Consider the following 13,689-nt stretch of genomic DNA (forward strand, 5'->3'; position numbering starts at 1 on the left):
AAGCAAGAGAAGTTAACTCATTACTTCAAAGGTTTAGCAAAACTCACCCAGATGACTGCAAGGAGATTCCTACAGGCCCTGGGTTACATGGCATCCTGCATTCTCCTGGTTCCATTAGCAAGACTACACATGAGAAAGCTTCAATGGTACCTAAAAAGCATTTGGTCTCAACACAGCAACAACTTGGAGACAATCTTACCGCTCATTCCATGCCTACAAAAGGAATTCCTGTGGTGGGCCTCAGTGAGCCAGGCAAACACAGGTATGTCATTCAAAAAACCTCAGATAACACAGACCATGACCACAGACGCCTCAGACCTTGGATGGGGGGCGCACATGGAAGGCAGGTGTATACAAGGACAATGGTCTCCAAAGGAAACACATCTGCATATAAACCAAAAGGAAATGCTGGCAGTAATGCATGCCATCGAGGCCTTTCAACACCAACTTCAGCAAGGCCATTTACTGATACGGACAGACAACACTGTGATGTGGTACATAAACAAGCAAGGGGGCACCCACTCTTACCCCCTTTGCAGACTGACAATGCATCTTTGGGAGAAATCACTGAGCCTAAAAATCCAGTTACAATCCCAGTTTGTTCCAGGCAAAGACAATGTGTTGGCGGACAGCCTAAGCAGGAATTTCACAGATCCACACGAGTGGAGGTTACATCCAAAGGTCTTCACACAACTCACTTCGACATGGGGCAGGCCAGAAGTGGACCTATTTGCCTCTCACCTCAACCATCTTCTACCAAAATTCTGCACAAGACATACCATCCAAAAGCTTGGAAAATGGATGCTCTCTCATTCAACTGTAACTTCCTAACAATCTATGCATTCCCACCTCTGCCACTGATGACCTCAGTATTACTAAAGATCAAAGCAGAGAGACCCAAGGGAATCATAATAGCTCCGGACTGGCCAAGACAACACTGGTACCCACTACTACGGAGCATATGTCACACCAGGAGGTGGGCCCTTCCCCAATGGCCTATACTATTGACTCAACACAATTTCGAAACAGTGCATCCAAACCTTCAGACACTGCAGCTAACAGCCTGGGAGATCCCATAAATAACTTCAATCCATCTCTCTCCAAGGAAGTTCAGCGGATACTAACAGAGGCTCGAAGACCATCCACCAGAAAGGTTTACTTAGCAAAGTGGAAAAGATTCAGCAATTGGAATACCAGCAAGGGACATGATGCATCATTGTTGAACATCCCACTCATCTTGGAATATTTGGCAGATATGTTAAAGAACGGCCTCTCATATTCTTCCATAAAGATACATGCATCAGTTATTTCAGCTAGATACAACACTGATCCTCCTGTTTTTTCACACCCTTTACTAAGACAATTCCTCAGGGGAATCAAGAACATTAAGCCACCAAGAAAGGCCCCAGTGCCAGCCTGGGACCTCAATTTTGTCCTAGAAAAACTGACTCTACCTCCATTTGAGCCAGCAGCTTCAGTTGACTTGCAATTTCTCTCATGGAAGACAGCTTTCCTGTTGGCAATTACCTCAGCAAGAAGGGTTTCGGAACTACAGGCCCTAATGGCAATACCACCGTTCATAATTTTTCACAGAGACAGGGTTTCATTAAGGACCAACCCTACTTTTATGCCAAAGGTGGTATCTAGGGTTTCTTTAAATCAAGCCATTCATCTGCCTGCTTTCTTCCCCAATCCTGAGAATAAGGGGGAAAGACTGTTGCATACCTTGGACATTCACAGACAACTTCAATACTACCTGGACAGAACCAAGGCCAATAGGAAGTCTGAACAACTTTTTGTAGCTTACGCCCCTGCAGTCCAAGGAAAAGCAATTTCAAAACAGACTATTTCAAAATGGATTGGACACTGCATCAGATTCTGTTATTCCTTTCATGGAAAGACTGTTCCAGCCAATGTCAGACCACATTCCACCAGAGCTACAGCCACCTCTACAGCATTCTTAAGAGGGGTACCTACTAAGGACATTCTAGAAGCTGCTACATGGAGCTCCGTGCATACATTCTCCAAACACTACAATCTACCTCTATACTCCAGATCCAGAGCAGGCTTTGCTTCGGCAGTCCTGCAGGGTTTGATTGCCACACCATCTTTTTCCTAGAGCATTCCTCCTCCCCCAGCTAAGCTATGGTATTCTACCCACATGTTATGACTGCAGTTGCATTCTTGAAGGACATAGTACAGTTTTGTACCTACCATAAATGTAGATGTCCGATAGACATGCAACTGCAGTCAGATTTTCCCTCCCTCCATACCCCTCTATGCCTAGGGTCCACTCCTATCCCTGTCACTCTTAGCTGGGGATATCTGTTATGGTGTATTTGTTTTATTGCTCATTTATTTGTCTGGAATCCTGTTTGTGTCTTCCAATTTGATTACAGCCTTCCTTGGAGGGCACCTGGCATCTGGGGCAAGAAACACTGAAGAAAATGGCGTCGGCTGATGCTTATGTACTCCAGCCGCTCTGACGTCGGAGAGAAATGCGACATCAGCCGACGTCGGACCCAGACTTTGGAATCCGGCCGACCGAGGGCTGCCTGAGGCAGGACAACCCACATGTTATGACTGCAGTTGCAGGTCTATCGGACATCTACATTTATGGAAGGTACAAAACTGTACTTTTTCCTGATCACATCTTTGTGATTGCGATCACTAGTTTATTGTAAAATATTTTATCAGCCTTTCATCTAAAATTTAAGTTTTTAAAATTCCTGCGAATACCGGAAACTGGAGTTTGGATACCTGTTGTACTCTTTTAATTAGCAGGCCCATCGGGACATTCTGACATTGTTATGGAAACTGACCTTAATTATTTAATTGAAAACGTGCTACACAGTTATAAGCCATAAATTATCTGCTAAACTGTTCATTAAATTAACACTTTGGGAGAAAGCTTGCTACTTAAGAATTTGTGTAACAAATTATAGTCCCCTGCCCTTTCACACATTTCATGGGGGTGAATGTGCATGAGGACTCTGGGTCTTCCGGCCATTGACAAAGGCTTCACTGCTTTCTGTGTGGTCATCTAAAGGTATCATTCACGTGATCCTAAAATCCCCGTGGAGAGAACTTGACAACAGATGTTTTGCTGTCTAATTTCCCATATTCAGAGGACTTTTAAAACTTGAATTTTAGATGAAAGGCTTTTTCCTTTTACAATAAACTTGTGATCTCAAGCACAAAGACGCGATCGGGAAAACAGCAATTGTTACTGTTACATTCCTTCGTTATTTTGAACTTTCTTTAAAGTTTCTTCGGTGGGTAATATTTTTAGAGTGAATAAATAGGTTATGATTATATTTGCATTTTCCTTTAAAGTGTGTTATTTTTATCATGTTCGCCTTTATCATCTAGACACTATAAGGAGTGCGATGTAGGCAAAGCACTATAGCAAATATGTTTTGTGCGATTTCTTTTTTCTTTCCATCATGTACTGTAATGTGTTCTGTCTTTTCCCCCCTCTGGAAGGCATTACTTTTGTCACACACTGACACAGAAGGATTGCTTAGATGTCAATCTTATTGAGATGCTTTCCTTATTTCTTTCATGTATTGAAAATAAAAAAAAAGAAAAAATGTAATTGTCTCTCTTTGTAATTGTTTAACATCTGTATAGCTTGGACACTCAATGTGAAATTTTCAGAATCAGAGATTTGTCCAGGAGGTGGAATTTTCACTGGTTGAAAGAAAAACAAATGCTTAACTATACTAGCTATGTAAAGAGCCTGTCTGGGAAGTAGGTCAGGAAATTGTATGGATTAGATTAACAGTATTTCACTGGTTTGCAGTAGTCAAGACTTATCTAAAAGGGCCCGAAAGATGTCCTTCTATTCATCTTTGTAGTATTTCTGACATAAAGGAGTTGCCTGCCAAGGTGATGGCCACTATACCAAAGTCTTTTGCTACCTAAAGTGCATGGTACATCTGACGTTGGCCGTTCGCAGATGGTGATAAGAGACATACGCATGCACCACCTTCAGAACTTCTCTGCCGCCAGTCAGATCGCCAGTCCCAAACGTCACTCTGCTGTCAGAATTGCTATTCTTTGAAAAAGATAAGTGCCCATTTGGGGAAACCTTTTGTTTTTTTTTTGCTACCTTTCTTTATCTTTGAGGTTCATGTCATCCAGAAAAGGGAAGTGTGACTGTGGATGACAAATTCCACATAAAGATAGTCATGCTCAGTGCCTTTTTTGCCTAGCCCCTCAGCATGATCACAAATCCTGTACTATTTGCCAATCTTTTTTGTCCTGAAAACCCTCCATAGTCTGTTATCCTCCATTGCGATCTACCTAGAAAACCAGAGTCTCAAGCTTCTAATAAATAGCATGATGGACTCCCCTCTGGACCTGACGACCGAGCCTATAAAATTGAAAGCCAAAAACCTAGGCTCAAATCCAAAGGTGTGCCTCTCGAATTGGATATCTCTTCTGAAGTGCAAGAGAGCTCTGAGACGCATGCTGACCAAGATCTGGACCCACAGATCAAGCCCGCTTCAAAGGCTGTCGGGTCTGGACATTTGCACGTCCAGAGAGGCTTCTCAGACTTCGGCCTCTGGCATCCAGGGAGAACAGAGGCTTAGTGTCAGAGGGCCCTAGGGGGATTACCCAGATTGTCATTAGAGGATGTCAAATCCGATAGTAGAGAATGCAGGCCTACATCTGGCCCTCCTTCTTTTCATCGCATAGATTTGCCTGCAAAGAAGAAACAAAAAAAAGCAAGTACGTCTCTCCCTCTCCTGACCCACAGAAGGAATGGTAGAACTTTACTCAAGCCCTCTTCAAGGCCTTCATGGCCCTTAGGCCTCCATCAGGTCATGCTGCTTCCTCTCCAGCCGGGCCTTCTTCCTCAAGAAAGAACCGTAGGCACCATCTTACCTCGGATGCAGACTCCTCTTCTGAGGAGGAGGATGAGGAATTGGATTCTTTCTCCCTAATTCCTTCCCCTTTGGATTATGCCTGCCCTCAAGAGGACTCCAGTGAGACAGATTCCCCCATGGAGGAGATTTCTTTTGGCAAGACTATCTCCAAAATGTGGGACCACTTCAAGCGGGACTCCACAAAGATGCCAGAGGTCCAGAAGTGCTATTATGACCTCCTCCAGGTTCAGACTCCCAGTCCTTCAGTCATCCCTCCCATAATACCTGTATTTCTGGATGCCTTTGCATCCACTTCCACCCACCCAGACTTACAGCCCCCACCACCTAAAAAGCTTTACAGGTACTACAAATTACACAAGGACTGCCAATTCCTTTTTAAGACACCTGCTGCAGATCCTTGTTATTTCTGTTTTTTTCTGATAAGGCCTCCAGGCTGCTTCCTTCCTCTTCCCTGCTGCCCTCAGACAAAGACAGCAGACAATTGGAGAGGCTGGGGAAGAAAATCTATACCTCAGCTACCCTGGTCTTCAGAGCATTAGATTATCAGGCACGCATGACCACGTACAACTTGGAACTCCTTTCCCAGGTCTCAAAATTGGTATCCAATATGCCTGACTCTGTAAATAAGGCCATGGCATCATCACTCCTTGTCACCTTCTCTCAGGTAGTGCGACATTCCTTCAAGTACACCTATGATGTAGTAGAAGCCTCTTCTAGGGCTGCCACTTCCTCTTCTGCCCTTAGAAGATTTGCCTGGCTTAGACTTCAGCCTCTACCTGAGGATATCCAGGCAAAACTGAAGGATGCCCCCCTGGATTATACTGCCCTGTTTGGGAAACCTTTCACAGAACTCTTCAAATCCCTGCAGGAAAAAAGCAAACAACTTAAGGATCTCAAGCACATGTTGGTATCCCTTGTGCCTAAATTTCATAGGAATTATCCTGTGAAACAAGCTTTCATATGCAGGCAATCTAGAGCACCTCCTCTAGACCCCAAAAGAGGGCAAATAAACCCAGCACTTCCCCTCCTCTTCTGCCTCTGTCCCTCACATAACCAAGCAACCCTTTCCTGATCGAATGGACTCCTCTTTGTGACTCTTACAACAACCTAATTCCCCTGTCCAAGTGCCGTTTCCCTTTACCTTCCTTCCTGGGAACTCATCCCTCAGAACTCTTGGGTGTTAAGCATCATTAAAGGGGGGTACTTCATGGTTTGGCACGAGATGCCTGCCTTCAGAGGAATTCTCCTACCACCAAAAAATCAGCTCCCATTTTCCTGCCAGTTCTAGAACAGGGCACCATAGAACCTGTCCCCAGTGGGGAAGAGGGAAGGGGCTTTTACTCCCACCTTTTCCTCATTCCCAGTTAGAAAGGACCCTTGAGATCAATCCTGGATCTCTCATCTCAACGATTTCCTCATAGTCCCCTCATTCAAAATGTTAACCCTACAAGCACTAATTCCTCTTATCCTTCCGCAGGCTTTTCTAGCTTCAGTAGATATCAAATATGCCTACCTCCATATCCCCATTCACCAGAGATGCTGGAGATTCCTATGATTTTCTGTGAGATCCTCGCACTGTCTGTTCTTGGCTTTGCCTTTTGGACTGTCTGCAGCCCTGACAGTCTTCACAAAATGTCTAGTCCCAGTAGTAGCCTTTTGCAGGCTCTAAGGGTTCTGAAGCTACCCATACATGGACAACCCTTTTATCCAAGCCTCTTCTCAGACAGAGTTGAGAAAATCCTTCCGAATAGCAATTACTATTCTTTAGGGCCTGGGATTTACCATCAACTTCAAGAAATCTTCCTTGGACCCACCCCAAGATCTGATTTTCCTGGGCTGCAGATTCCAAACTATGAGCATACTAGTGTCTCTCCCACCTTCCAAGGCACAAGAGATCTCCCTAATCTTCGCATAGACACTCCTACTACATCAGATTTGTGCCAGACAGTTCCTCAGGATCTTGGGCCTGATGGCTTCCATCATCCCAGTGCTTCATCTGACAAGGCTTCACATGAGGAAACTTCAATGGTTCCTCAAATCAGTATGATTTAAGCATGCCCACCCTCTAGAACATCTCTTCCGCTCCTCCCATGTCTAAAGCAGGAGCTCCAGTGGTTGATCTCACAACTGTCTCTAAATCCAGGTCTTTCCATTCCCCCTCTACCACCTACTCAGACCTTATTTACAGATGCTTTGGACATGGCATGGTGGGTGACCGTAGGCCTCCACATGGTTCAAGGGGAGTGGTCTCCCTCCCAAATGAAGGATCTCACAAATGTGAGAGAAATGAGGGCAGTAATTTTTGCCCCGCAAACATTCAAATCACTGATCAGACTATGGCGGACACCCTAAGCAGATGCAGGGCACAAGTCCATGAGTGGATGCTTCACATGTATGTGTTATTAGACACTGTCCACAAGTGCGGTATTCCAGAGACAGGTTTGTTTGCCTCGCCCATGGACAAAGAGTTTCCTCAGTTTTATGCTAGAGAATACCATCCTCAGGCATGGAGAGTGGACACCCTTTCAATCTCATGGAAGGGGAAATTCCTGTATGCATTACCTCCCCTTCCACTTATCCCCAAAGTCCTGTTGAAAGTCCAACAGTTAAAGCCAAAAGTCTTGCTGGTGACTCCCCACTGGCCATGATGGCACTGGTTCCCCCTTCTCTTTCACATAGCCAAGGGCATTCACCACAATTTATCCCACAGAGTGGACATGCTAAAACAGAACAAGGGCCAACTCCTACACCCACATCTGGAAACCCTCCATTTAACTCTGTGGGTGATAGATCCCTAATATCATTCAGACACCTTTACTCTGAGGATGTCTTTCAAGTGTTACAGGAGGCCAGGAAACCTACCTCTAGAAAATCTTACCTCTGCAAATAAAAGAGGTTCTCTGTTTGGTGTCTAGCTAGGACCAGGACCTATTGAAGGTGCGCTATGATTCTATCCTGTCTGTGTGAATTGCTTAATGTGGGATTAGCATACTCTTCAATCAAAGCTCATTTGTCAGCTATTTCTGCTTGTTTGCCACTAAATCCTCCCTTAGCTTCCAGATTCAAAGCTAAACAGTTCCTCAAAGGTATCCTTCATATCAGACCCCCCAGAAGAACAGTGGCTCCACCTTGAGACCTCAGCGTTGTATTAGAGAAATTGACTCGAGCACCGTTCGAACCTGCTTCCTCTAGTTCACTCAAACACTGCACTTGGAAAACAATCTTCCTGGTGGCCATTACCTCTGTCTGCCAGGCATGTCTCAGAGTTACAAGCTCTTATGGCTTCTCCCCCCAATTCTTGTCCTTCCACAAAGAAAGTGTGTTCCTGCAGACCAGTCCCTGGTTCATACCAAAGGTTCTCAGTAAATTGTCCCTAAATCAGGCAAGTCACCTACCAACTTTTTTCCCTCTCCCCAGAACAGTAATGAGAGGATCCTGCTTACCCTGGATGTACACAGACAGCTCAGGTTCTACTTGCATAAAACCTAAACTCTTTAGGAAAACAGACCAATTATTTGTGTCTTTCCATCCCAGGGCTCTGGGATTGCCTGTGTCTAAACAGACCATTTCTAACCGGATATCCAAATCTGTTGCCTTTTGCTATGCCCGCCATGTTAAGGTTCTCCCATGCTCAAAGCCCACTCTACCAGGGCAGTATCTTCTTCAGGGGCCTTCCTCAGGGATTTGGATACAAACTCTGCCCTAGAGGCTGCTACTTGGACTTCTCTCCACACCTTCACCAAACACTATAAGCTGGATTCCATCTCTAGATCCAGGGCAGGGTTTGCCAGGGCCATTCTCCATGGCTTCCTTGAAAATTCCTCTGCCGCTTCCTCTTCCCTTTCTTCATGAGCTTTTGTATTCTCCCTTAAGTCAGGAATACTGCAACAGAAAAAAGGACATAGATGAATTGTGTAAGAACTTGCCATAATTATAGATGTCCTCTTCTCTGTTGCAGTATTCCAACCCTCCCTCCTTTCCCCCGCCTCTTGCCTTTCTTGGATGCACTGATTCTCATTCCCTTAGACCATCTCTCTGTTTGGGACCTCAGTTCTGAGAGTGGTGCATGCGTACATCTCCTTTATGGCCAATGTCAGACGTACCGTGCACCTCAGGTAGTAAAAGACTTTGGTATACTGGCCGACGTTGGGTCGTCGCCTTGGCAGGCACCTCTCTTAAGTCAGGAATACTGCAACAGAGAGGAGAAGGACATCTATCGTTATGGTAAATGTTGTTTGTGCATCTCTAATACATAAAACAAGAAGGCTTGGGGTTTCGTTTAGATGCTTTAATACATAGAAACACATTAGGATGGATAGCAGCCTCATTAAATACAAACAAACTAGTTAACAGAGCTTGCATTCATACATGCTTACATCTCAACAGTTAATTACAAAATGGCAGTCAGGCTCACATGTGCTCAGTATTTATTCACTTTTGCAAGCCCTTGGATAGCTTCTTATAGGTATATACACAAATATTGATCTGCAGTAAATTCTTATACAGCTAATCTTTCTTGTTGAATCGCACCAAACTAAGAATGTCATCAGAATAAAAATGTATAGTAGAACACTTACTGTATGAAATAATTTAAAATGTGTATATACTGTAGTTTCATAAAGTAAATGTCAGAATCGTGCTGGATGTTTGTTGTAAGAAACTCATGACCTGGATTTTTATTGGTTCATTTACTAACCCCTTGGGGTGGTACTTTATGTAAAGGTAAAGGGTGCTTCCATACACAGCAGTCCAGAACTACGTTATGTATGACAAAGATTATGTACTGAGATTAATTTCATTTGGGTGCGATTCAGGAAGCAGTTGTTCATGCAATAAATTTTCATAAAGACAAGGTTCTTTGAATAATTCTTTAAAGTACCCTAGCTGACAGGAAACAGAAGGTGAGTTAGAAGATACTGCTTTTGTTTGTGTTAGTTTCTTCTGTTAAGTATACTTTTTATTTCTTAATATTGATAGTGTAACATGCTTGTTAAAGCTGTAGTGTGTATGTGTGTATATATATATATATATATATATATATATATATATATATATATGTTCACATCATTTTACTTTTTCAGCACCTGTAAAAACAGAAAAACATCCTCATACTGCAAGATCAGAAGATGGAAGATTGCATTATGATGGAGAGTGGTATGGCCGTGGGCAGACGATATGTATTGACAAGAAAGATGAGCTCCCTACGAGGTGAATTCTTATGTTAAATTAACATTGAGTTCAGTAAAGCAGTATAATGATTTGTCTCAAATACAAGCAGATGGCTTGAGTTGTCCTCCATAGCTTTAAAATTTTGCTTCCACTTGTGAAGCACATCTTGTCTGATGAGCTGCAGTTGCCCATTGCTTTAAGATTAAAGTTTTATGAGTGAAAGAGTGAATACATTTTAAGACCACTTTAAATCCATGTAATGTGATTTTGCATATACCTTTTGTAGCACCACTTTTCGTTTCTGTTTTGCTTTCTGTTTAATCTTAAAAATTCTTATTATCGCTTCCCAGCTTAAGTCAGCTAGCTGCAAGTAGCTGCCATCAGAAGATTTTTTTTTGTATGGCAGGAGTTTCTGCCTCACTTGTTTCACTCTGGGAGTTGCAGCAAACTGTGCAAGTCTCGGCTTCTCCTGTCTGAGGCCCCTCTGCCTCACTTGTTCCTTGGGAAATAACCATGAATTTTTTAAAGTCTCAGTTTCACTGACTTGTAGCATTTGTAAGCTGTTTCCCAACTACCAGAATTTGGACGTTTTCCACAGAGAGGATCCAAATCTGTACATTTACATGTAACAGAAGCACTTTCCAACAACAGGTTGTGGCTGTGGATCTGAAAGCAGCAGCTTTTTGTCATGGTGCTGCACATAAAGTTCCACTTGAGAATGAGCCCTTGGGTGACCTAACCATATTATCTGCAGCTTGCAAAAGTCTTGTGCAATGGTGATATGTTCCAAACCAGTTGCCAATTGAAAGATTTTTGTAACCTGAGAGAGTCCGCTAGCAATGATTACTCAAGACATGTCTGCCCTTGGGTTGGCCATTGTGAGGAACTGACATGGCCATACAAGGGCTCCTATTTGTACATCAGTGTTCTACAGATAAGTAATCCTGCTCTCCCTTTCTCTATGCCTTTCAAGAGTTTATCATCTGGAGCTCTCTCTCCATTCAGGTGGATGGTTTGGTACATCAGCAGGTAGGGAGGTCATGAGTGTCTTGGAGTAATGCATCAAAAATGAGCATTTCTTGTTAGCGCATAGTCCAGGCACATTCAGTTGTCTAGAAATGAAAATGAACCACAGCCCTGTTATAGCTTGAGTGGTCTTTGAACCCATTTGGATCAAGAAGGATTTTTCCAAAATAAGGAATACTGGTTTACAGTTGTTTTGTATCCCCAGCAAGCACCAAGTGTAGCATATCTGCTTCCATGATCCCATTTATTAATGGACAGATTCACGATGTGTTAGTAAAGCACAATTCTCAGGGTGCTCTCTACACTTAACCCATTTCCTCTGATAGCAACGTTTATTCAGAAGGTGAGTCTTCAGAAAAGGAGAGTCATTCTAATGTCACTCTTTTAGTGCAGACAAATTTTGGTTTCTAATGCTACACCCTTCTTTTTGCAATCTCCCCTCATGTTGTCTCCTTACAACAGACTCTCTTCTCTTGTCATCTGTATGTTCACACTCTCAAACTGATGGCTTTATTCCTTCCATTCTGTTTATTGACAGGTTCACCAATTTTTCTGATAGAATGTTCCTTTATTGCCACAGAGATCATGTGTTCATAAAAAAAAATAAAATGGAAAACAAATTTTAATATTGGGTGACAGTACACCATCTGATCCTGTTTTAGTCCCATGTATTCAGGTTTTGAAGCATCTCTGTGGGCATTTCTGTTACTATGTTATGCAGTGCATTATCTGATTTTCATCATATTGATCACTGCTGTGGTAGCTTTAGCTATATGGTTTATATTCTGCCAAGGATATAACAGAAGGCCAGCTTCCAAAGCTTCATGGCACCTTCCATGCACTCAGACAACTCAAGCTGACCTGACTAAAAATACAGGTTTGAGTGCCAAGCCCTTCAGAGCTTTCATGCTGCCAAAAAGATGAATCCTCTGCAGGCTTTCGAGTATTGCCTGTTAGTGTGCATTGTTACTTTTCTGGGCAAAGAAGTGCCCTTTGGGGAAGAAGCTACCACGTTTTAAATGTATTATTTGAATATACATTCCTGGTTAGGAAAGTTTTTTTCTAGTAGTTTGTGTTTTAACAGACTATCACAAGATTTAACTGTACTTTTAAATGGGAAAACACATTTTTCATCTAAGGTTAAAATTAGTTAAAATTCATTTTTTATGTGGGAAAACTGTTTATTTTACCATCTGATAAGGATGGGAAAATAATTGATAAATATGGGGAAAAAGGTATATGGTTCTGAACTGTGATTTTCAGAATTTTTAATTGTCAGGCTCACAAGTTAAAGTTTATGTTGACTAATTGTGAAAGTAGTAAGAATGTTATGTCAGGAAAGCTCTGCTTCAGATTAATTTCTTCCATCGTACAGGTCACAACTCATTGTTTAAAGTGTGTGTATGACTCTGTTGATACTACTTCCAGAGCTATGGCCACTGGTACTTTTTTGAGAAGGTTTGCATGTCTGCATTCTCAAACTCCCTGATTATGTGAAAAATGAGATTTTAAATTCTCCTTTGAATAGAAATTTAGTTTTTGATTCCCCCACTAAAAAGGTTATCAAAAAGTATGAAGAGAGGGGTAGGCCAATATAGGGAATCTCAAAGATTTAAGCCGTTTTCTAAATTTTCCAAGGGATTCTCTAACCCCTCATCCAGTTTTGGCAAGAAACAAAATAAACAGTCTCAGCAAAATGCTGGTAAATGAATTTTTAAGAAGTGGCGGGGGGGGGGGTTCCAAAAAATACAGGAACTCCCCAAAACAATGTACAGTCCAACAAGTTAGAATGACTATTTAAGGGGCTTTGTCTCTCCCATCCCCCAATACCCTATATATATATATATATATAAATATACCTCTGTCCTTCTATAAAGTCTGAATTACCACTTCTTTCTTTGGCAACAGATAGTTTCACACAAATGGGTTCTGAAAATCGTTCTTTAAAGTCACATATGGCAGAGGGAGGAAATTCCTCCTCTCCAAGGGATAATTCCACATCCACCAGACCAGAAGCCTTTATTTCCCCCTGTCTTTCAACATGTGTTGCCTCCAAGAGTAACAGAGCCACTTCTTTCTCCGCAGTTCGGGGAATGGTTTATTCAAGTATGTTTTCGGTGTTAAAGAAAGAAAATGCTTTAAGACCAGTTCTGGATTTTTCTTTCATAAACCAGTTTGTTATAGTGACCAAGTTTAAAATGCTGTCACTTATGTTGATAATTTCCTTATTTAAGTTTCCTGCTAACACTAGATTCGAAAGATACTTATCACATCCATATTTATCCTTAGTGATTTCTTAAGGTTTTCATTGTCTGGATAACATTATCAGTTATTTGTCTTACCCTTTGGACTATCCACTGCACCAAGAGTGTTCATAACGTGTCTAGCACTGGTTATAGCTCATTGTAGGCTTCTGGGTATCTAAATCTTTCCATATTTAGATGGCTTGCTTAACTTTGCAGAGTCTTTTTCAAAGTGTCATTAATCTCAAACTTAGGTGAGAGATCTCTTACTCAAGCTGGGATTCCAAAGAACATCCACTAGTCTTTTTTGAATTCGTAAAACAGGATTGTGTTCTGGGGTGTCTGCTAGATACCTC

The 13,689-nt window shown here is 42.3% G+C and overlaps 1 protein-coding gene across 1 annotated transcript in view; it reads left to right on the forward strand.

The window, feature by feature from the left end:
- BRMS1L (BRMS1 like transcriptional repressor) overlaps positions 1-13,689 on the forward strand; it is a 624,443-nt gene that overhangs the window by 603,733 nt on the left and 7,021 nt on the right. Inside the window, exon 8 of the mRNA XM_044074136.1 lies at positions 9,977-10,103. Within this exon, the coding sequence (XP_043930071.1) occupies positions 9,977-10,103 (127 nt within the window). The remainder of the gene's footprint in view (positions 1-9,976; positions 10,104-13,689) is intronic.

The sequence above is a fragment of the Protopterus annectens genome, chromosome 6.part0, assembly GCF_019279795.1.
Source record: "Protopterus annectens isolate FY-2018-M chromosome 6.part0, PAN1.0, whole genome shotgun sequence".
In the NCBI taxonomy this organism is placed as follows: domain Eukaryota; kingdom Metazoa; phylum Chordata; order Ceratodontiformes; family Protopteridae; genus Protopterus; species Protopterus annectens.